The 25335-nt window shown below is 44.6% G+C and overlaps 1 protein-coding gene across 3 annotated transcripts in view; it reads right to left on the reverse strand.

Moving 5' to 3' along the window:
• Window positions 1-25335, reverse strand: part of Adamts18 (ADAM metallopeptidase with thrombospondin type 1 motif 18) — a 133334-nt gene that overhangs the window by 76950 nt on the left and 31049 nt on the right. For 2 of the 3 annotated variants that reach the window (XM_021721749.3, XM_040279536.2), the window contains 2 exons: window positions 2374-2635; window positions 189-382 (listed from right to left, as the gene is read on the reverse strand). In XM_021721749.3, the coding sequence (XP_021577424.1) occupies window positions 189-382; window positions 2374-2635 (456 nt within the window). Of the gene's footprint in view, window positions 1-188; window positions 383-2369; window positions 2636-25335 lie in introns of all 3 variants that reach the window. The other variant, XM_021721748.3, reaches the window with a different exon arrangement.

The following is a 25335-nucleotide window of genomic DNA, read 5'->3' on the forward strand; positions in this document are numbered from 1 at the left end:
CAACCCATCAGGCATAGTTACGGGTGTGTAGGATTCAATTTCACCAGACACGTGCCGTGAAGGCAGCCTCCTCAAATCTCAGTCCCCTCCCAGGGAAACCACGAGGCTCCCTCTGTCATTCTGCCCATGCGGGAGTTTGTGAATTCCAGCCCTCTGTGGGCCAGAGGACACGTGACAGCCCCCCTTACCATGTTCATGACGGTGAGGATGTATGTGGTGACGTTCCCCTTGCCGTGCTTTTCCACCATCTTCCTGTCTGCCACCACCAGGGTCTCCACGTTTAGCCCCTTCTGTGACTTTCCGGCTGACCTTCGGGGTCGCCCTGAGCTCCCATATTCGTCAAACCTTAGGTAGGTGTCCTCAGTAGGAGGCTTGGGGGCATCTGTGATGAAAAGAAGAGCATGTGGAAGGAGTATCAGTAGAGAATATCTGGATGGGACAGATGGAGAGAGATCTAAACAGGGGAGGAGAGGGACTGGTCACCCCCGCTGCACCACTCCACTAAGCTGTCTGCCCTGGCACTTTGCACCTAGTGTGTGGTCAAGAAAAATCCATGCAATAGCTGTTTGGATGTGTGGGTAGGTGGACAGGTAGACCAGTAGCTCACTCAACATGCTCTAGAGAGTCAGAGCATGACTATTATTCTAATTGGCAGAGATCTTCTTTAAAGATCTTTAAAGAAGAAAAATGCTAATTTTGTTTTACTCAGAAATTGTAAAAATAGACATTACCCTTGGGATCTGAATTCATGACACTTCATGTTATTTTCCAAATTAAAAGTGAACTTCTCTAGAAACTTGTGCTTAGCTTGTGGTCTTAAACATAGCACACGATGAGCCATCCCAGAGGACCCTTAGTTATTGGGGAAACAGGAAAGTCAGGGGTGTTGGTAAAACTATGTTAAATACTTTTCACCACAGTCTGTGAGCAGAGACCTGCAGTGTCTGTAGGGGCAGGCCGGACACTATTGGTCAAAACACAGTGACAAGAACAAGGGTGCCCTAGGAAGGAAAGGACATTGAGAAAGCTCAGGACATAACTGTGTATTAAACAAGAATAGAGATAATTTAATACTATAACCACTGATGGAGCCATGAGATGGTCATCATGAAGACTCAGCTGTAAAAACGCAAGCTGACCACTCATTAGCCCTGTCACGCTGGATCTCAGTTGCATCTTCCATGAAAAAAGAACAACTACTAATTCATAAGGCTGTTCTGAAGATGAGCTTTGATGTCTCATGTCGGATGCATGCCATCATCACTATCTCACCCTGTGATTGACACCACCCTCATAGACAGGTGCTAAATGGATGTTCCTCAAGCAGATGTTTCACATCAATAAAAATGGAGAAAAATCGCTACTTTATTAGTGCTCCTGATTAAACTCCTACTAATGCCAATTCTTCTTCTCCCTGAGAAGGGCCCTCATCTGCCTGTGCTATCCACTGAGGGAACCGCTCACCACGGTGGCTACTGAGTCACTGAACTGTGGCTGGTGCAACAGGGGAATCCACTTATTTCATTTCATTTCATTTGAAAGTACAATCTACAATGCAGCTATTGAAAAAGGTATATCTTTAGAATAGTCAGAGTATGTAAATCGACTTTTTCAACCTTAAATCTTCTGAAATCTAAACACAGATGAAGTACTTCTGATAGAAATTTATCATTTCGACTCAAATCGAGTTCCCAAAGTTAAAATAAACACCAGATTTGCAAAACTTAATATGAAAAGAGAAGGCGAAATCCCTCATTAACAATTTCTCATAACAATTACCTATTGACATGATATTTTGGATATATTGAATTAAATAAAATGACATTGAAATTAACGGAACTTTTGAAACTTTAAAAAACGTAACTGTTAAATTTAAAAATGACATTTGAGACTCGTAATGTACTGCTTGTCTAGAATATGCAGAAGGTGGTGCCTGGGTCACAAAGCATGCTCAGGGGTCCTGTCCTTCGCTGCTGTCCCTCTTCATGAGCCAAGTCTCTTCCTTATGTTCCCCCAAAAGAACAGACAACCACTCCTAGACATTTGCCTTGGCTTTCTCTTATCATTATCACCAAGATAAGACCGTGGCCAAATTTCAGAGATGCTAAAAGAGAAATAAGAGATACAGGGAGGGAGGGAGGGAGCCAGGAAGGAAGGAAGGAAGGAAGATAAATCTAAGTTTTTCCTAGCTTCACCCAGAAGAACTTCATCCAGCTTCTGCCAGGCAGAAATGGTACTGGTCCTTCTCGGAGACCACATTGTTGTAGGTGCTCAGCGTAGCCCCATCTTAACCTGCAGAGTCACCCAACAGCACACAAGAAACCCCGTGGAGGCCCAACTAAGAACAGAGCGAGAAAAAGTTTCCTTACATACATTTCTTGCGTCGTCCACAAAAATGCTGCTTTTGCCACCTTCGATGGTGGTACTCAGTCTCTGGACTCTGGGACGCAGGGGGAGTGTGACTTGGGGAGTGGCCAGGGGAGGTCCGGTACCGCTGCACCTTCTCCTCTGCTGTCCTTTTGTACAGTACATGAGGACGGTGGCCCGCGGGGGAGCTGTAGTTGTGTTTCTGGGCCAGCAGCTGAGGTAACGGTGAGATGAGGAATTCATTTTTTCGTGTCCTTATTAGACCTGACTAAAAAGCCAAACACAAAGAGCACATTCACGATTCCATGCATCTCCTTTTTTCTCTGGATGGATTTCCAGCAAATATGTGCTGACTACTTCCCGTGGACAGGAGCTGGGCAAATTGTTGGACATCTACCATCTCAATTTTATCTGCACCGTCACATGTTGCTATCATTCTTCCCATTTTACAGAGTTGCAAACTGAGGATAAGCTAGCAGGTAGGAAAAGGTAGTGTTGGCACTCTATCTCCTGAGCCAGAACTCCTTACCACGGTCAACATTTTTAGAGTAGAGGGGGTGGCGCCCAGGTATCAAATCCAAGCACTTATGTATGTAGAATATAGCACACTACTGCAGAGCTATATTCCCAACTAGGCAACTTGGTTTGTGTGCCTAAGGGGCTGAGCAACAGGCAGTACTGCTTGCCCCTGCCGGGCAGACACTGGTACTCACCTGGCAGAGGGCTGAATGTACAAATGCCTGGCTTCCTTGAACGGAGTTCATAGTATGGAGAGTAAAACCAAGATATTCAATCTTGATTTCACAAGTGCTAGTTAAAAGAACCAGCAAGGATGGCCAAGGAAGGAGTGAGTGGTTATTTGCAAGCAGGGGTCTAATGAGCTACACTATTGCAAAGAGAGACACTTGTTAAATCAATAAGGAGGGGACCCTGGTGAGCCCACCGGAGGAGTTTCCCCTTCCAAGTTCGAGGCACAGCATGTGTACCTGATTCTGCTGCCACAGTGCACCTTTGCCTTTGAGCATGAGCTACACTCCCTTCTCTGGATATCAGAGTTCTCTGGTACCCAGGCCCTCCTGTGAAAACTGTGGTCTGTGGACCAGCAGCTTTGGCCTCACCTGGAGCTCATTAGGAATGCAAAATTCTTGGGTCTCACTCACCCAGACCTGTGGAATCATAATCTGCTTCTGACCCAGATCACTGGCCCATTAAAGATTGGGAAGCACTGATAACAGGCCAGAGACTTTTCAACTTTGCTGAACTTTGCTGAACTTTGCATCCTCCGGGTATCTCAAGAACACACATATACTCTCTCCCTCAGGCAAAATCCTGTATCTTTGACCTCAGAATCACTTTTTAATGTGACTGATAACCTCGGTGGTTTCTGGTTTTGAACCGTCCAGGTGAGTATCACAATATTATGAACCAATGGGCTGGACCTTACCTCCTTCATGTACAAAATGTGGAAAGTTATCCCTGCACCTCACACACACAGAGAAAATCACCTGTACCAAAGTCCTTTATGTGCTCTAGACTGTAGCAATTTGGATGACTGATGAGGAGGAGGGTAAGTGACTGACTCAATGCATATTCATCGGGCACCAAGAAGGTACCTGGCATGCAGGTATGTGCTAGGCACACACCTGTGCAGGAGAATCACAAAGTGGGTGGCTAACCCAGAAAGACACAGGCACATGGATCCATAAGTATGATGCAGACGATTAAGTGGGGTAAGGTGACAAGGACAGGTCTCTCTGGGAACACAGGGTTGTCACCCAACCCAATCTGGGGGCAGGGCAGGTGGGTGACTGGCTGCAGAGGTGCTATCCTCAGGCTTTAATTTGGCCCTAAGGTTGGACTCAATTTCTTATTCCTCATGTCTCTCTCCAGGGAAGGAAACAAACAAAACACACTGTGTGGTTGGGTCCTGATTTTCCTGCCACCTTCTTTATGGACTGGGGCACTGACATTGTATCTAGACCCCAGACACAAAAACAGATGGTTTCATTCACCAAGTGGTCACTGAACTCCCAAGTCTTGGTCTTATTCTAGGCATAGGCCTTTAAAAGAAATAGGTACCTACTAAAAAAATAAAACAGCTCGCATCCACATCCTCTGGGAGATTATGAGAGAGGAGAACTAATAGGCATATTAAAAAAAAAGAAAAGAAAAAGTAAAAATCACACAATCCCAGTAATCCTGTCTATCCTATCTCTAGGACTATATTTGAGGAGCACGCCCTTCCACATCTGGCCCAGGCAGCAGAAGCTGTCATTGCTCATTTGGACACTATCTAGTATTCGGAACTGCACCTGTCCTCTCCATATCAGCCAAGTTCTCATCCAAGGTAAGGAAACTCATCCCAGGCACCCTGATATTATCTCTTATCCTGGGCCTCAAATATCTGCACAATCTGCCCCCTGCAAACCCTGCCAACTTCATCCATTGGCTTCCCTCTTCTTCATGCTATTGCAAATAGGATGTTGCTTTCACTCTGTGACCCTACTAAGTCCTTTCACTCCGATGCTGCTGGTGCACATTCCTCTTTCACCTGCCATCTTGTTCTCCAGTGGGCTTTCTTGTGCTCATTTTGATGCCCAGCTTTAATGCCATCTCCTCAAAGAAGCTGCACCCATAACCCCATCAAAGAGACTCCCTCCTGCTTCCAAAACATCCTCCTAGGCCATAGTTTGGTGGCTTCATGTCTCCCTCCAGTGAAGGAAACAAACAAAACACAACACTGTCCCTGCCTGACATGTGACGTGAACGTGCACTTGCTACCAGGGGCTGCTGGGGTCACCCTGGTGCACACCACTAATTAGCAGCCGGTATGTATTTGATTCTTATTTTATAGACATTTACCAGAGTGGAGGGATACTGACAGCCTGCCAACATGAGAAGGGAAAGAGGTTCGAGGTCACAAGACGTGGGAACTCAGAAAGACTTGTTTAAACCTCCTAGGTACCTGGGAGGAAATCCCCACAGGAAGTACATACAGATGGACCGTGGGCTTCCCATTCCTTGAGCTAGGCCCTCTTCTTATCCAAGACAAGCCTTCACCTCCTTTCAAACAGCATGCAGACAAAAGACATCATTTACAGTCCCCCAGGACAAAGTGATTAGTTAAAGAAAAAAAAAAAGTAAATTATCCTTGAAAGCCCCGCAGCCTCACTAACTTCCTTACTTGGTTCAACTAATATCAAAGGCTTAAGCCACTTAAGAGTCTTGACTGGACTAACCGGTTTGGAAGCTTTCAATGTTCTCTGTTTCATGAAAACTGTACATTACACAAATAAGTAGTGAAAAACTTCTATATTGAGAAAACAAATTTTTTAAAAAATCCTCCTATATTGGGACAAATACACTGATCCACACACTGCAGCATGACCAGGACACAGATCTGCAATAATTCTTTATAATGAAACAACAATGGTACAGTGCGACATAATAAAGAAGAAAAATATTCAAATTTTCTGGTTTGATGGAAACTGTTGGAATCTAAGCAAATGAACACATCTTAAAACATTCGGATATAAGCCCAGTGATTCCCAAAGGAGCCAGACTGTGGTGAAGGAGACAGATCCTTGGTCCCCTCCTGGCCTCCCATTCAATGAGGGAAACAAAGATTAGACTAGTAAATATAGGAAAATAAAATGTCTCTTTGTCTATAGCATGAAGACAGAGCTCAGGATTCTGAGAGGAACAGTAACAGAAGGGGTAGGAAGCGGGGAAATGAAGGATAGGGTCGGACATTGTAGAGTGCTTTTCTGATGTGCATTTTCATTGAGGCAGGGGCAGTCTTCACGAAACTCAGAGAAGAACAGCTCAGAACTGAGCAGCAGAAAAGCTCACGAGAGCAGGAAGAAAGCAGAGACCTCGCTGCCTGCAGAGAAGGCAGGCATGGAGCGTGAGGTCACTCAGGCTTCCCCCGAGGGGTGGACAGGAGAGGCCCCATGTCCACTGCAAAACAGGTGCTGGCAGCTGCTGGTGGTGAAGGAAACGTTCCCAGCTCTCCTTTCCCTCCACAGAAGGAGCCAAGGGCAGAGCTGGGTGGTTCACTGGAGTCCGCAGAAGGACAGGTTCACAGTGACTCTCCACATTAGCCCCCTTGGTCCCACGTCCCAGATAACACAATGCCCAATGTCCTACCTCCAAGATGGCTTATTGATGTAAAAGATATCATATGGTCCCCACATCCTATTTATAGGACAATCTGTGTTTCACTTATTTTCATTATGAAAGATAATAAAAGATACAGAAGCTCTAGGTTATGGTCCCGGACCTGTTTTAATGCACCTGAGTCAATTTCATTGCAGTGTTTCCAAAACTGAAAACCTGGGATGTACAGAGTTCAGAGTGTTCCATCTTTTCCAAGATTATGGATAGAAAAACTGCCCCATGGTTTAGCTTCTGGGCTTTAAAACAAAGTGCCTACTGACCATGGTCCATATTCTATTCAGATATTTTACCATTTTCTACCTTAAAAGGTGAGAAAGTACATTTGGTGAGCAGACATTTCCTATTTTAGATTTCAAGAAAAAAAAACCCAAAAGAGCAAAGAATAATTCTCAAGGAACTCACATCAGGTATAAATCACACTTCATGAAATCTCCCCCAGTTTTCCTTTAAGATGCCCTCCCTGTAGGTCATATTTCAATTCCATTAAAGGCTTTAGAATTAATAGGCAGACGGAGAACACAGATTCCAGGAATACCTGATAAATTCAGTGGTGGGATGGAAGCACAATTCACTTGAAAAGGTTCATTGTGAACAGCCTTAAAGAGGAATGAGAATCACGCAGTTACACGCTCCTGGAAGAGGGAGCCACATCCAAGGAGCTTGCATCCCAGGCCTTATGTCCACCAAAAAAAAAAAAAAAAAAATTCAAAGAATTAAGACTTTGTAGACTAATGATGCTCACTGCAACTGAATCAGAACTCCCAATGAAATGACGTCAACCTTAAAGAAGTATCTTGATGCGATAATAAAAAGAGCCCAGTGGGCACTATCATTATTCTATTTTATTTTTAATCAAGTATAAATTGACAGATTCAGCCCCTCATAGGCTTGCTGGAAAAATATTGGGAAAGAAGTAGATTTGTGATCACCAATAATTAATTTTTTTTTTAATTTTTAACCTAACCACAAAAACCTTTAAAAATAGTGTTATTTTACTCAAGTTTACCACATTCTTTCAAAAAATATATTATTTTATTCAAACAATAGCACCAAAGAACAAATAACTGATTATAGGAGGATGATCTTCATTGAGAATCAGGGACAGGTTGGCTGGGTGAGCAGTGGTGTTCACCTGATTCAGGAGGCTGAGGCGGGAGGATTGCAAGTTCAAAGCCAGCCCAGCCTCAGCAACTTAGCAAAACTGTGTCTCAAAATAAAACTTAAAAAGGGTTGGGGATGTGGATCAGTGGTTAAGTGCCCCTAGGTTCAATCCCTGTTACCCCTCCAAAAAAGAAAAGTAAAAAAGAAAGTGTCATCAACACAAAACAACAGAAAGCTGTGGTCCAGATTGGAGAAAGGAGTCGGGGGAAATAAAAGTCTAAAAATGAAGGCCAGGAAGTCTTTACTTGAGAAAAATGAAAGGCAAGAGGATAGTTTAGGGTTCCTTCCACTAACCACAAAAATTACTGAGATAAAATGGAATGAGAAGAAGACAAAGAGTTAAGGGAAATGTTCAATATAGAAATGAAGGTCTTGAGAAGCAAAATTTAAGCTTTGCTGGGGCTGTGGCCGGAGGATCGCAAGTTCAAAAACAGCTTTAGCAACTTAGTGAGGTTCTAAGCAATTTAGCAAGACCCTATTTCTAAATAAAAAATAAAATGGGTTGGGGATGAGGCTTAGTGGTAAAGAGACCCTGGCTTCAATCCCCAGTACCAAAAAAGAAAAAAAAAAAAGTTTTATAGTGGCTTTAAATAGAACATTAGGGATTTGATAAGTCAGAAACTGTTTACCAAGTCCCAGGGGAGAACAGGCAGAATTTGTTGGGCCACAGAGAACAAGGCAGAGAGAGGAATCGTGCAAAATGACACTGATAACATCCTCAGCTCTCTCTGAAGCACAGAGCTCTAGGAATCCTAAATGGATTTTTTTTTTTTTTTTTGGTCATTGGCATCTACACACAGAGATGGTTTAATAGACAATTGGAATAGATCTCCAAACACAGACATGCATTTCAAAAAAGCATATGTTCCAGATCCCCTGTTACTATCAAAGGGAAAAATACCTTGTGCTTTTAGATGAAAAAAATATAGAGAGATTTTAAAAGAAACCTGGCACCTGCCACCCATTCTTGATTATCAACATCACCACTGTAGGATTCATGATACCAAGTATTCGATAGGTGGGGATTTACATTTTCCAGATTTGTACAGCCACCCATGTCCCTGCAAAATCCTGTCCATCCACCCTTCGTCAGTGCTGTTGATATTCCACAGCTGTTCACAGTCTGGTGACAGAGCAGCATGAGGCTGATAAGAGCCACCGAGTGTCCACAATTCTGCCATGCTCAAGTGCTTCTTTTGTTTTTCCCTGATCTCCTGGGGAAGTTCCAAACCTCCCGGAGAGTCAGGGCCCTGGCCTGTGAAATGGGAATAATGGGAGCCCTTCCTCTGCAGGGTTTTTAGAGGATTAAACGTGTTAATATTTAAAGGCAGTGCCTGGCCCAGGGATAACACTCTGTGCATATTTATTATTCTTATCATTATTATTTGAGGGAACAAAGCCGAGAAGCCAAGCCTTTTTCTAACTGTGTTTATATTAGGATTTTCCTCTTCAATTGGACCCCAAATTCTGGCCCAACTGAATAATAAAACAAAAGCATGAATATTATTCCAGTTTATTGAAAAAGGAAATGAGAGGACTGAACCAAGTTTGAAGAACCGAAACACACTAATGAACATCTCACAGCTAGGACCAAAGATATTTAGACAGAGACAAAATCCTGAATGTCTCTACCTTGGAGAGCGGCTGAATCCGGGGATTCTGGGCCTTGGTGTGTTTGGGTGGAGCTGGCAAAGATGACGGGGAAGGAAATCACCAGGCTGCTCCTCTTCTATGTCCCTCTCGGGCCCATTGGCTTTACATCCCTAATTTAGTGGGTTCAGATGCTTTAATCCAGCCTTCCTGCATTCTGAAGCTCTAACCTCTTCCCTTCCCTCTCCTCTGAAAAAAGGCCACAGGTCTCTTTTCAGTTTGACCAGCGTCGAGGGGAAAGGGGGGTTTGTGAATGGCCTGCACACGTGCACGGGAAGTCTTTCTGAGGGCACTTTCTGGAGAATGTGGCAGGATGGATCAGGATCCTGGAGCAGAGCTCTCAGGTCACATGCTGGCCATCTGTTTAGATGAGGCAGGTAACGGCCCTCCCTTGCAGCAAGCACCGGGGCACACCAAGGTCCTTCCACAGATGCCCCCTGGGTCCTCAGCCTGCAGCCATAGGGGTGTATCTTTGCACAAGATTGATTTGTCCAGGGGACTCTGAACCTCAGCAAGGCAGGGAAAGTCTCTGTGGCTTTCTGAGTCTCCACTGATAATGACAAACTGGGAAGAAAGGTTCCCAAATCCTGCTTCAGAAATCTTCACCAAACTCTACCCTCACCTGGATGTTCAAAATGAATTATCTTTTTCTTTCACTTACACCAACCTAATCTAGCTCCAAAATTGACATGGCTTTGACCACAAGCAATGGCTTATGCTCCTGACACAAAGATGAATAGATTCAGTCCCTTTCTTCAAAGCACTTACACTATAATCACCAGGACCGGTAGAGATCACATCATTCTACCAGCTCTCAAAAGATGTTAACAACATATTCATGGAATCCATTTGTTTAGCTGATTAATAATTATTTCCATTGAAATAAAAACTTAGTGACTTCAACGGCCCAAATCCCATAAGACAAGAATACAGTGGTGCACAGCTCAACACTGGAAGTTATATGTACCCAGATTCTGTTCAAGACATGCCTGGCTCCATTCTTCAGAATGGACTCTGTTTTTTAAGCTATTATATGAAAATGGTTGATATATTTACAATAACCTATTGTATGAATCTTAGTATTTTTTAAAAAAAAATCCATAAACGCTAACAAATGCATATAGATTTTATAAGCAACCACAACCTATGTTTCAACACTTATTAATTAATACATGATGATTAGATGTTGGAGAGTCCTTCTCTCCTTCTCCCTACCTTCCCTTATTGCAGTGTTGCTCAGGCACCAGACAGGGCATGGAGCATCTCTTCTGCAAATGCTCACCTGACTCTCACAACTCTTCCAGTCAATGGACGCCTTTTATCTTTCATGAACTCCTCCATATTTCAGGGCTATCTGGCTACATGTGTCCTATTAAAATTCAGAAGATTGTGACTTCAGGCAGGGGAAGGGGAAGTTCAAATAACAGACTTTTAAAGTTTGACTCTTTCAGAACAAACCACTTCTGGGATGGCACATGGCATGGATCAGAGCGATTTAGAGACACAAATCCACTTTCTCAGAAATGAAGCCTGGGATCAAGCAGTGTCAAGTCAGAGGGTCAGCCTCATGGCCTCCCATCTCCATCTTCATACTGGAAAGTATGAAATAAAGGAATGCCCAGCCCTGCGATCAATGGTGACATTGAGAAAGTCCCTCTGTGGATCCGGAGCTACCTGGATGAACTGCTCTCTGGAGCAGGGCCTTTCTTTCCACTCCTCACCTAGTTCACATTCCCCCCTGCGATGCTCTCATTTCCCCCTACTCATGTATTCTAAATACAATGGGCGTGGCTGGACCACTGTGCCTTCCCACAGCCACGCCAGGTCCTGTGTGTCCACACACCTTTGGGAGAAAGATACATACAGAATAATAAGGAAGAGAAACCATGCCTTCCCAGGTCTACAGCAACCCAAATATGCCCCACCCATCGGCAAGAAGGACAGATCCCAACGCTGCATGACCTTTACAAGTAGCTGGATCATGAAGATATTTTCAGCTAGGGAAGGTGAAGGAAAGAGCTGACTGACACATCATCCTCGGCTCTGGATTTTTCTCAGGAGCCTGACCATTCAAGGGAGGCTGAAGGAGATCATTTGGGAAATACACGGCTGCCACAAGGGCCATTGGTTAATTGTGAGTGACTAAGATGCTCCCTATTACCATGCACTTTGCATGAGACCATGCAGGCAGCCTTCCTCCCTAGAGCACTCCAGGATTTGGACCTGTGTCTTGCAGTCGGTCTTCACATGGAGGGGGTTGGGTGAATGGGAGGAGGTGGTCCTACCACGTTGCCATCCAAGTGGTGTTTTTCAGTAAGAAATTCAGGACCCACATTTGTGCTCCCCACCTCTAATTCCTCGTTGTTGCAAGAAGCATCCTACAGACTGCGGCATCACGTGGCTGAGAATGTTGAGATGTCCATGTCCAGTGGATCTCCAGGGCTTCTACCTCTGAGCTTGTCCCCTGCTGACAGTCTGCCCTCTCTCATCCATAGCTGTTTTATAAACCACAGTTACTTTCACAGACCATCACATTGAACAGGTCTCCCTCATGCTCTATTACAACAGGATGAATCCTCAGCCAAGAAAATAAGAATTACAAGCCTCCCTCGGGTCCAGTCCAGTCCATTCCAAACCCAGCCCCCCACTAACCTCTCTAACATCTCTGCCTCTCTTATCCTTTTTCTAAAAACTGAACTCCAGCTGCACTGGGTCCATTGCCGGCCATAAACAGGAAACCTCAGCTCCCATCTCAGATCTCAGTCTCTGTTGGCTGTTTCCTGTGCCTGCTCTTCCCCTAGAAAACTCACTTCATTTTTTTTTTTTTTTTTAATTCCTAAAGGCAACCTCTTCAAACCACCCTATTGAAACAAAGCAGATCTTGTCATTTTCCATCTCGGTCAGCTTGATCTTTCTGTAACAGCCCTTATCAGTACTTGATGGTCCATCCTGTTACTCTTTGTCACTGTGTTTACTGTTCACTGCTTCTGTTACTTTCCACGAAGTCTGGGACTTGTGCCTATCTTGCTCATTCTTTGCATGCCAAGTGTCTGGCACATGGTAGGTGCTTTGCAAATAAATCCATTTCACAAACAAAGCCACATGATTGGTGCTAAGGGGGTCATAAAAATAAGCATGACATTGATGAAAGAAACACTTCTACTGTGAGAGACCAACATGACTAATCAGATATATTCCTTTCCCAATTCATCATTCTGATTTACGGAGCCCTCCCATGAGCCTCTGCGCCATCCTGCACTTTAACACAGCACTTACCAAAGAGGCTGTGACTTCTCTAGTTTCCCCCTCACTCCCTGAAATGTAAATCCCTGGTGAAGCAGAGACAGTGTTGTGTTTGACTTTGTGCCCTTGGGACTCAGATGGCACTGCATGAGCATTCACACTGAATTTAGGAAGGAATATTACAAAGTCAACATCCTATGGGAGTGAACCGCCCCGGAGGATCTATTTGAACTCGTATACAGTGAGGAATGGCTGAAGGTTCTGTGCAATTTGTGCAAACTCTCACATTGTAGAGATCTGCTGCCTCCGAGAGTACCAACCTAACACACATTCTGCCTGGCGTTACCATGAAATATGACAAAAATCTAGATGATAGAAATTCCCATAGTGAGCACACATCACCTGAAATGCAGCTTACCGAGTTTTATTATGCCGCCTGGGCTTTGGGTTTCTTTTTAAAAACTTAAACATTACCACTTCGCAGAGTCACATACTGCAGTCTAAACTCTCAATATCACAGCAATTCAGGTAAATATTTTGATACAAGATTAGTTTCCCTTACTCTATAAACCAACTCCTTGCAGCCTGACAATCAAAGCCTGTCAATTATTGGTGTCCCTTGCTATTTGAATACCACTCAAGTTCATTTTGTTACTAAGGTCTGGATAGGCAGGGATTTATGCAGTTGATTTTCAATACATACTGGCTGAAAATAGCGACTTTCCAAGAAGGAAAAGAGGACACGTGTCCTGTCTCTCGGCTGAAACCACATGAACAGCGCCTGGTGCATTGGCAAGACGTGGAGCAAATCGTCTTTGGGGTAGACGATGCTCCTCATTCCCCAGCCTGCTGCCTGCTGATGTGCCATCAGGAGGACATATGTTTCTACTTGTTTCTGGGGTGGTGATGGGTTATGTCAAGCTCTCCACCAGGCCCGGCCCTGCCCCTCTTGGAACTGATGGCGTTCATTTGTTAAACAGACAGCTGGCGCTGGAAGCCATGCCAATGACCAGCTGTTAGAGATACGATGAAGTAACTACATGGTATCCACCTATTGGGCAGCTGCCTGGAGGGGCTGGATGATGGACAGGACATCCCAAGATCTCCCAGGGGTGGTGTGGAAGAACCAGAGATGACTACCATGTTGGAAACGGCTGGTCCCAATTTCCCTCAGTTATTTATCTTCTCCTGCCCCACCCCCTTGCCCCCTGCCTTAAGGTACAACCAAGGAAAATAATCACCGGATTATGGGATGTTAGCAATTGTGTGGTCCATTCCCTTGATTTTATAGAGTAAGGAAATGAGATCCAGGGAGAACAAGGAATTGTCCCAAGTCTCGAAACTGATCAGAAGCAGAACTTGGTTATCTAGCATCAAGTTTTCTTGTCCACTTAATGGAGAGACTGGACTTGATTTAAAAGGCCTTCTACATCTGAAATTCTACCCTATTTGCATCTGGGAAGATATTCAGGTAACTTACTGTGAGGCAAAAATACAATTTCTGTACAAGACTACAGAGGCTGAAAAACACTTAGCAATAAAAGCGTTTGATGATGCTATGTCCCATTGGAGCCCAGCTAAGGTCCCAAGGGCCAGACTTCAACCTGGGTGGACACCAGGCTTAAAGATCCAAATGCTGTACCCAGGTCCAGACTTTTAGAATCTGGTTTCTAGGAGTTGGAAACCAAACTTCCAGAACAGACACTGCATATTTATACCCACAGGCCCAACCTGGCTCTTTGTAGATTTTTCTTATTCCTCTCTGTGTTAACACTTTGTTCCATGTAGGAATTTGAGCACACTATTGTTATTTCATTCAATTCCCAAGAGGAGCTAGAAGTTCTGTTTTGTATGCACAGGTACTTGGCAGCAGCTAAGGAGTGGCTACCGAGTAAGGCTACGACATTAGCTTTCAAGTTCAACGTCCCCACTTCTACCAGGTCCCTTGTATTACCAGTGGGGTGCCTGTAGACATTGTACTCTGTGACCTTGGCCCTAGTTCAACCCTACATCAGATGCGCTTCTTGGTACAAGACATGTCTTGGTAGCTAAGGCATTTCTTTTTCTTTCTTTCTTTCGTATCTGCCTGATCACCTGACACTAAGCTCACTTCATACATATGTCACATGCAAATTCAATTATTAAGGAAAACATACCTTGAAATATATATAAAAGAGGTCTAAGAATGAAAGAAAAAGAATTGGGATTTTGAGTCTAGACCTAGATTCAAATTCTGAATTAAATTAAATTAATTAATTGCACTTTAGACCGGTGGCCTTAGTTTCCTCCTTTGTAAAGTGAGGATAACATAAAATTTTACTCTTAGTACTGTTCAGCTGTGTGCATAATAGGTATGCATACATACGTATGTACATATGCACATACACATTTGTATAAGGCTTGGTAAAGACTGTGCACTGAGAAATGAATGAATGATCACTGTAAACATGAGGCAGAAAGATAAACACAGCTTTCTTAGAAGGTTGGAATAAAAGCCCAGTTTATTTAACCTTGTGAAGTCTGTGAGTTCGCAGATTCTTGGTGCCTTCCTGCAGAAACAAACTACAGAAGCCTGCAAGAGGGTAAACATTTCTGTCCTGTGAACTATGCTTGCCTTCTGTTGCATCCAAATGGCCGTTTCAAACAGATGCTGGATAGGAAGGAGGGAGCCTGGGGGCAAAAAATAGCAAAAGGCTGTGTGCTTTAAATTAGACTAATACCTTCCATCCAGATCCAGCTTCAGAGAGACATAAATAAGAGAGGATGTCAGACCTATGCATATGCTGTTAACTCGCTAACACATACATAACCGAGAGTGTGCAGGGATTTCCAAGTTTGCCTCATGCTTTCCTTGAGGTCCCTGGCTCACTCCGCTGTCATGCAAGGTCTCTTCCTGGGAGGAGCACAGTGTGGCAGGAAGACGAGAGTGGCTTTCTTGACAAACTCTGGCTCATGTCCATCTCCTGCCCAATAGTTATCTAGCAGGCTATCAGGGACCAGTCTATGCTTTTCAGAATGCAAGATGGCCCAGGTCGCCGTCATCATGGAATAAAGTGGATTAAAACAAAGCAAGCATGTCTAGTCTTCCGGATTACCAATGAAAACAGGTTTTGGAAGCAATCACAAAATGCACACTATAAAGAACGTTTTTCACACCGAGGCGGTTCTGCTATAACTCTGCAAGCTCATGCCTCGTACACTGTCCCTTTACTTCGTATCCCATTCTGGTATTTTAATGGAACATATATTTTTTTTTAAAGAGAGAGTGAGAGAGAGAGAGAGAGAGAATTTTTTAATATTTATTTTTTAGTTATCGGCGGACACAACATCTTTGTTTTGTATGTGGTGCTGAGGATCGAACCCGGGCCTAATGGAACATATTTTAAAGAGAATTGCTTCTGCTATCACGTCTTTCTTTAAAGAAGCAATCATAGGCTGCGTATCAGTGGCTTACTGTGATCACATTAAGAAAATCAACAGCAGGATGTTGAGTTCTTTAACTCCTGCCAAAAAAAAAAAGAGAGTTTTATTTGATTCTCCAACCATAGCTAAGATAACCCGTAAACTGAGATGACAGCCAATGTCTTACATTTGTCCATCAACAACCAAGGCTGTGGGTAAAACTGGGCCTTTTTTTCTCCAGTAGTTTGTTTATTTAACTGATGACTGCTGCTCTCATTTATGTGCTACAGACACATCTACACCCCTTGGATGAGAAATATGGAGACTGCCCTTGTATTCTCTCGGGCATCATCTCTCACCATTCGACCCGCCCCCATCCTTTCCTACTTTCCAGGCAGGCAGGCAGGTCTTTCTGCCCTTCTTTAAACTTGCTAAACCTGTTTCTGACTTTCTCTAGTAGGAACACCATAAACCCCATACTCTCTACAAGGTTGGATTTCTCTACTCAGAAAATTCTTCCCTGATCATCTAACCAAAAATAATCCCAAGTCAGAATTTCAAATTGCACAGGCTGGAACCAGGGCCTGGGTTCAAACCTTGTCTCCGCTGCATATAAGTCTTGTGAGCTTGGGTGCACTGATGATGCTGTGTGCCTCAGTTTCCCCAACATGACTGAGGGTGAGTGAACCTTATCGGCTTGCTCTGAGCTTCAGCCACCAGGACGTACGTAGAACACTGCCTGCTACACAGCGAGTGCCTGGGTGGCCTTTTGTATTTGCTGCTTCCCTGGCTGAAAACACGGTGGTCTTCCAGCACTCGGGGTTGCAGAGAGGAGGGAATCGTGCAAATTCTAGTCCAGCTTAATACCCCAGGACCAAGAGAAGCATCGGATGCACAGCGGATTCTGAGTGTCCGTTAATTGGATGAATAATGTCCAAATGGTGCTTTTGAGGCCAGACAGCAGCTTCTAATGAAACTGGCATCAGCCAATCAAATGAGGGGGATCACTAGACAGAGAATCGGAGCTACAAGTTCAACAGCAAATAAAGAGGAGAGTAGCTGGACCTTTGTATTATGGGGTTCCACAAAAGGTATGTAAGTGCCAGCCTAGAGAGGGATTTGGATTTATTTTGTTAGCTACCGTTTTTCTTTTTCCCTTTGGCAGGGAAGAATAGTCTGGAAAACTTCTTTCACCACAGTGTGTGATTGTCAGATTAATTGATTCAGCAAATATTGAGCACTTATAATGGGCTAAGTGCTGACCCAGGCCCTGGATCAAGGAATGAAGCAGGGCTGTTCACTGTCCTCAGGGTGCTGGGGTTCTGGCCAGGAAAACCCACAGCTAAGCAGACCCCACAAGACAAACCCCTTCTCCTGACCCCCACCACCCAATAGTCTGGGAGGCCAATGACAAGGCACTAACCAATTTCTGGAAAGGTTTCTTATGAGAGGGGACATCTAAGCTCAGCCCTTTGTGAGGCCAGGGCTAGCCAGGTGAACGAGGAGGGGGCTGGGAAGGAGCTCCGGGTGAGGGAGCACAGGTGAGGGGAGAGAGGGGCTCAGTGCCTGAGGCTACTGGATTCCTCAAGCATAGCATGGCTATGTGCCTGGGCATGCGCACGCTACTGGGAGTGGAATGCGGCAGGGTTTCTAGAAACCCTGAGCCTTAAAAACACCATGTGAACACACACATGCTTCGAAATAAAATTAACATGATTATCAAAAATTTACATCGAGGTGACATGCAAAAAGGCAGGATTCTGTAGCTTGGAATAAAACAGACAAAAGCCACTAGGTTCACCAAAGTTAAGGACTTTGAGCTTTAGCCTGAGAAAGATGTCTGCTCATGGGAGATTTAAAGAGGGAGGGCGCCCATGGCTGCAAGGGGGAGGATAAATTGGAAGGAGGAGGAGCATCGGGGCTAGAAAACATGTCAAAATCTATGGCTTGGGCTTCTGAAAGAGATAATAGCAACGAAAACCAACTCAGGATGGCAGAGGAGATTAGACTGACAAGGAAGAAGCAGAGGAGACAATTTAAGGAGGGTGCTCGGATCTTTTCTGTAGGCAACCGGGTACCTTTGGTCTCCTCTTTATCACCAGTGAAGAGTCCCCTCGCCTGCTGGTTGGTTCCCTGCAGAGGTTCCTTAGCCCATCAAGTCTACAGCCTGGACTTTCCAGTTGAGCAGCCACTAACCACTGGGGCTATTGAAGTCATTAAAATAAATTAAAATTGAAATCCAGTGTCTCATTCACACCAGCCACATTTCAAGTGCTCAGCAGCCACGTGTGAACAGTGCTGAATCACACTACCACCAAATACGCTGGTGATGCTGCCATAAGCCACGTCACCATCCTGCCATCAACTTCTCTATCAGTCTGTCCAGTGACCCCACATGTGTATGTTTTGTTTTCCTTTTTAATCTAAAGGACATCAAACCACTTCCAGAAACCACCCACTTGCCCTAAGCATGAGTTGCATGCACCATGCAAATACCATGGAAGAGTGAGACACCAAGTCCTTGTGCTTTCTCAGTCTCATACGACACCAAAACAGGCCTGCGGCTAACAAGGGGGGACCTAGGATGTCAATCATTAGTAAATGCTTATGCACTCCTGACAGGGAGAGGGAAGAAGGTGGCTGCATAAGATTTGATCAATCTCCCTTTTATAACTGCAAAGAGCTGCAAAGAGCTTAAGGAACCAATTGGTCTGTTGGCCGTAGAAATAATGAGATCATAAGATCTGAGAACAACAACAAAACCTACAACTGTACTTGGTTTCCTGCAGAAACCAAAGAACAGAAGGCAAACGTATTGTTTTCTTCCCACAAAGGACAGGCAAGGAGACCCAGTTCATGTCAGATCAACCCGTGCTTCCCTTTGAGCCTCCAGAGCCTCACCAAGGGACACTTCCATGTCTCAGGAATAAGGTGGTTTGGAAAACTGGATAGAGGTGCCCTTAGGGAAATGTAACTCATGCTGCTGTGAGCTAAATAACCATACATTTCATTGACTACTTACATTCACAGGAACTCCAGTACCAGACAGACCGTCCCAGATTAAAGATGCCCAGTCATTGTACAGGAAATGGAGGAAAATGATAAGAATCATTTAATCAAATTGTTGACCACTTACTCCATGCCAAGCATAACGGGCAATGTTACCAGAAAGGAGGCAGTCAGGAGTCAGGTCACGTGATGTCACTCCCTCCTCTGTTCAGAACTCTGAGCAAAACTGAGAGCTCTCCCCACAGTGCACTTGGGACATCCTGAATTTCAGGACTGATCTGAACACACCCTCCTCCTTTGCCTGCATCTCCTAGAGCTCAGCCCTCACTGAATCTGCACAAGCTACCTGGCCTGGTCCTGAAACATGCCACATGGGATCCCCGGTGCGGGACTTCATCAGGTCTGCTCCTTCCGCCCGGAACACTTTCCACACGTGGCTCTCTGTCTCCTTTCCTCCTGTGCTTGTGGCTTTCTCAGTGAGAACTTTCCCGAGCTCCCAGTGGGAAATCCCACCTCTCCTGCCTGGCCGCTGCTGAACTTTCCTCCGTAACACTGTGCCCAGTGAAACACCTTACGTACATGCCTGCATTTACAGTCTGTCCTTCCCACTGCAGCACAGATGTTTGCCGCTGCATCCCCAGGTCCTGGCCTGCAGTGGGCGCCGTGACTATGGGTTGAGTGAATGAGCACCTCCATCCTGGCGGAATGTACATCCTAGGTGGCAGAGCCTCCTGCGAAAGCACCAAGTACTAAAATCACACCCCTCTGGTTCGATGAGAATGCATTTCATTTCTTATTCAATTGAATCAGGCATTAAATCAGAAGGCACAAACTCAACTATCAGATCCTATTATATGCTGTCTGGATGAGTGGCCTGCAAGAGAGAACTTTCAGACAACCTCTCCAAGATCTAAAAAGTGTAGTTCTTAAAGGACGAAAAAGACCCAGAACCTGTGGGTAACAGCAAAGGGGTCCCAGTTTCCCCAAAGTCAGTCACATTTTAGGGACAGTCTTTAAAGCAGCTGAAAACCACCAGGGCTCTCAGTGACCATCTGGTCACCAAAGAGGTGAAAATGGATGTCACAGGGCAGGCTGTGACTCTTTTGAGGTCACAGAGTGGCCACACATGGCCTACAACCCACGTGCGGCCCCGTTGAGTGTGTCCCCAGTCCTGTGCCGTCTCCACCGCATGGTGGGGCATGTAGAACCATTATCTCCTACAAAGGGCAAGGCCTCAGCACAACAGGCTTCCTGCAGGTATGTGCTCCCCCGAAATGGGGAGCCAGGCAGGGTGGCGCTCTGGGGACCCAGGCTGCTTGGACTGAGATTATAAACAGGCGGATGGACCGTGTTCCGAACCCTCTGCTACTGTATAAGGTAGCTGCTCTGGTCTGAACATTCACAGCGTCCCCTCAAAATTCATAGGATTAAAATGGAGGGGGTGGTCTTAGGAGGGAAGACCTTCTGGGAGGCCATTAGGTCATAAAGGTAGATGGAGGGATTCATGTCTCGATAAAAGAGGCCCCAGAAGCCACATTGGCCCTTTTGCCAGGTGAGGACACCACAAGAAGAAGGGTCTGCAACCCAGAAGAGGGTCTTCTCCTGAACCTGATCATGCCAGACCCTGACCTCTGACTTCCAATCTCCAGAACCGGGATGCAGGTCTGTGGTTTGGAAGTGACCCAGGCTACGGTGTTCTGTTACAGCCGTCCAACAGACTAAACCCCCAGACAACCAAAACCCCTCCCCAGGCTGGGCTATGATAACCTAGAGGGCTCTAACGTGACTCTTGCTCCAGTTCCAATCCTTTTTCAAATACCCCTGGCAAAGGCAGGCTGAGCACAGGGATCATCCCCCCCCCCACCCCGCCCCAGGGAGGATTCACGGAGCTCTGGTTTACACCATTTTCAGCTGACTAGGGAGCATCACGTGGCCTGGAGGGATTATCGCTGCCAAGCTGTTTGACTCAAGTTGACAGGGCTTCACATGATTGATAATGATTTTGTTTGTTTTTCAAGACCATCAACTTCATTAGAAAGATGTGTCCAGCGGAATCCATTCAGCTTGATATCACCGCACATTAAAATACATCCTCAGCAGCCATTCAGTGGGGCCAGAGTGGGAGATAATGGTTCTACTGGCAAAGGATTTTTTACTGGGCAAAAGGGGCCTATGACTGTAAGTGGGATTGTTTATAGACTGTTCATTGCTTTTTTCTGCAGGGCTGGTGGTCATAGGATAGGTAAGGCGTTAGAGCCGCTTTTAAATCCTGGATACTAGCTAGGTGATAATTTTGAGACTATTTAACTTCTGAGTGTCGGAAGTCTCATCTTAAAGATTTTTTAAAAATAGCTTTATTTGGGGGCGGATGTGAGGATTAGATATTTGTCCAGTCCTAGGCACAAAGAAAAATGATAGTCATTAGTGTTACTGGAGAAGAAAGTTTCGGGAGAGAGAAAATATAACTTAGATGTCAAAAATTTGTGTCAGAAGAAATTGATCAGAATTTAGACATACTTTCATAAGCAAAAAAGGAACAGGGACCTGACCTATCAGAGAGTTAGCTAAGGCAATTTTAAACGGAGTTGACGAATAACAATGAAATAACTAACATTCCCTCTCAAGATGTGATTTTTCAAGGAAAATTCTCAAAACAGTTCCTGCCCTACTATAAAAATAAAATCAGGAAATTCTTGAATTTTTGGAATTCTGGGATCTGAAAATAAAAATTGTAACTGACATAATTAACATAGAATCGCCATCTTCATTCTTCCTAAAGAAGAGTCATTACAAATCCAAATCTATCATCTTCAGTTGATATCATTTAATAAAGAAAGCCTAGGACATTTTATCAGCCAAGGGTAAGACAGAACGTGTACATACCCACAGACACCCACAAGCATCCCGATTTCTTCTTGTCTGCTTTTGACCATCATTGACTCATCAGGTCTGGAATGGTCCTTTAGCCTGTGCCTGTGTGAGATCCACAGGTGAACCCACCCAGCAGTCCTCACTCCAAGGCAGGTAAGCAAATCTATCAGACAGCACCACCGTCAGCACATACCCGACACTCCCACACTGCCACCACCGTGTCTGCCTGGGCCCTCAACATGGAGAAAATCAAACAGGTATGAAATGCATCTACCTGTGATTCCTGAGCATATGGATGCTCTCCCCTATCAGCGGGGCTTCACAACACTCATTTCTGGTCTGAGTTCATCCGAAGAAGGGCAGAGTGAGCCCCAGAAGCGAGAAACACTCGCCGGGAAGATTTCCCTCTGGGGAGATTCGACACGCGTTTAAGTCTTCCTTCTGAATCAACCAGCACTTAGTAAATGTGATTAGGGAATGTCTGTGGGGAGGCCAAAGTTCTCTGAAAGTCTAGTACGGCCCAGGAATGTGGCCCCAAAGGCCCTGCTCCTCAACTGCCCACTCAGTGTGGCTGCATCCTGCTGGCTCAGGGCCGGCCATTTCTTCCTCCTTTCAGAGCATCTGCACAAGCCATTGTCTCCACCTTAAGGCACTTGTGAGGTCTCCTTTCTGCCTGATTAGGATGTCTTTCCACCACCTCGCAGCTGAATCACCGTTTCTTTCAGAGTCGCCTCCTCTCTCCATGAATCACTCCTCCTTAGCACCAGGCACCTTTCCTTTGAAGCCAGTAGGACAGTTGCAATTGTTCATCTCCATGATTCTCTAACAGAACACCCACCCCGACCAGGTGGGAGGCTACACTTTCCAGAAGGGCAAGGATCATACCCTTTAAAAAGTCAATTACATCTCTAGCACGCACCCAGGGCCCTGTGATGTGGAAGAGAAGTTTAAAAATAGAATAATGAAAAGGACAGAAAGCACCGGGAAACAGGATTCTGGAAAAAAAACCTGAACTGGAAAAGCATTTTAAAACCTGCTATAGAGAAAAGTGATGTAGGTGACTCCTGTGATTACTATTACCACTGTTACTACAAGGAGCTGTGGTGGTGATGGTACTTCCTCATGTTTATGAGGCTCTTAACCATGATGGGCTGGGCAGGGTGCCAAGCTGCTTAATCTCATTTAGTTCTCCCAAGAACACTCGAGGGTTGGGAGAATATCATTAATATTTTGTAGATGAGGAAACCGAGCCTCCCCGGCAAAAGTTAAGAAACATGCCCAAGACCACCCAGCTGGCACGATAAAGCTAAAATTTTCACTAGTCCTCAACTACCAAAACTTCTAGCATGGAATTATAAAAATAATCTATAACTGTCTACAACCCTCAGTTCAAGTCTTATCTAAAATTAAAGAACATGTGATCTGTAGACGTTCCAACCAGGTAAATGAAGCTATTGCCACTTGACAGGGAGGGAAGCCAAGAGGTTAATCAACTTACTGGCTTTGCCATCAAGGGAAATTTGAAATATCAGCAGAAAAAAAAAATCAATATGGCTTCAAACTGCCGTAAATTAAAAACAGATCGCAGCCCTTCTACAAAAATATGACTACACTTCAGCATAAAGTCATTTAAAAATAACTGTTTCCAGACGCCATATGGGTTATGAACCAGTTTCACATGATTAGTATAAATTCTGAAGGAAGTTGTTATCAGAACCACAAGGTTGAAAAAAATCATTTTAGACCAAAACCGCAGGAAAATTTTGAAGGTAAAAAAAAAAATCTTAATCGAAAAACAAATGTGGAAGGTAAAAACAATTGGTCAAAGAAAACCTGCAAAGAGGAAGTTCTAAGTTCCCGCACACGGGGGAAATCAAGATTCCAAGAATTCGAGCAAGAGTCGGGGGTTGGTTTATTTTGTAAACCCAAGTCGGGGACCAGGTGGACTCCCAAAACAGTATTGTTTTCAGAGTTGCATATGAAAGGACTTCCCAGCTTTGTTCACCGATGATGTGCCAATCCGCATTGCTTTTTAAAATACTCACGTTGTTCAAATCTAACGTTCTTATTTCTACATGTACAGTAAGGAAGAAAAATAGTTTTAGGATCTGATTTAGACATGGGAAAGAAGAAAAAAAATCAACAGGGTGGAAAGAAGAGAGCTTTGTGTGTTTGTTTACTCCTTTGCAAGTGAAATATATTCAAAAGGAGGAGAGATTCCTTATTTTTCCAATTCTCCTAGCTACAGATACAAGAGCATGTTAGACTTCCCAAATGCTGTGCTGACAGCGTGAATAGACCATGTTGACCTTTCCCTGTGACCATTACACCATTACGGTCATCCTGCAGACGCTATGCTTCAATGATGAAGAGGGTGCTCTGCTTTTGACAAGCTGCATGCATTCATCTTGACTAGATATGAAGACCCAGAATAATATGCAGTCACTGGCACATCAATGTCAATCAACTCCAAGAACCGAATAGATTTGTCTGCTTATGCACATAAAGCATAAGAGGATTTATCTTAAAAAAACAAAATGGAAAACACTAATATTTAAGTCCGAGGTGGCTGTAAACCAGTAAGTGTATATTCATATCAACACGTAGCTTTAAAAAAATGTTCAACAAGTTGCCCACCTCACACATGGGAAGATGTCACATAGGACCTAGATGTGTGCCTTGCTTGGAAACCTCAGAGAAGCTGGCAAGCCTGGGGTGCTAGGAGTCAGGCCGCAGTTTCCTTGTTTGCTAGAGGACTCTCTGTACCCACTTATGTGCAAGATTTCTTGATTTCCTTACAAAAACTACCAAGCCCAGAATTTGAATTTGGGACAATTCAATAAAGGATGACAAGGGTAAGAAACCAGGAGTATAAAGCCCCAAGAAGAGCAGGAACCCCAGGGTGGTAGGAATGCCAATCATATCCTGCAACAAGATGGAGGATTTCCAAGAGGCAGCAATTAAAACTGTCAATCGCTTTAGAAAAAGTCAGAAAATCTAAAGGCTGAGAGCAAAGTGCAAGTTTCTCAATGCCAAGGGTAGGATGACTTTAAAAACAACCATTTTAAGGCATTGATCAGGATGGTTTCTCAGTCTCTTCAGCCTTGACCTTTGGAAGCAGGTTAAGTCTCTGTGCCCGTCAGGGCATTGTGGGAAATTGAACAGCACCTCTGGCACCTACTACTGACAGTAGTACTCAGCCCAAGTTTCACCTCGAATCAAAGAAGGCTTCATCTCTAGATGTTCCATTTGGGTAAAGAAAGCTGTTGCCACTTGACAACGAGGGAAGCCAGGAGATAAGTGTCGTAGCAACGGCCCTTCCCAAAGTGATAGCCAAAAATGTCTCCAGACATTGCCAAATGTCCCCTGGCAATAATTGCTCATGGCTGAGAACCACTGCTGTAGATGCAAATGGGCTAAGAAGTAGAAATTCAAGACCTCAAGAGAGGGAGG

The sequence above is a fragment of the Ictidomys tridecemlineatus genome, chromosome 15 (genome assembly GCF_052094955.1).
Source record: "Ictidomys tridecemlineatus isolate mIctTri1 chromosome 15, mIctTri1.hap1, whole genome shotgun sequence".
NCBI lineage: Eukaryota > Metazoa > Chordata > Mammalia > Rodentia > Sciuridae > Ictidomys > Ictidomys tridecemlineatus.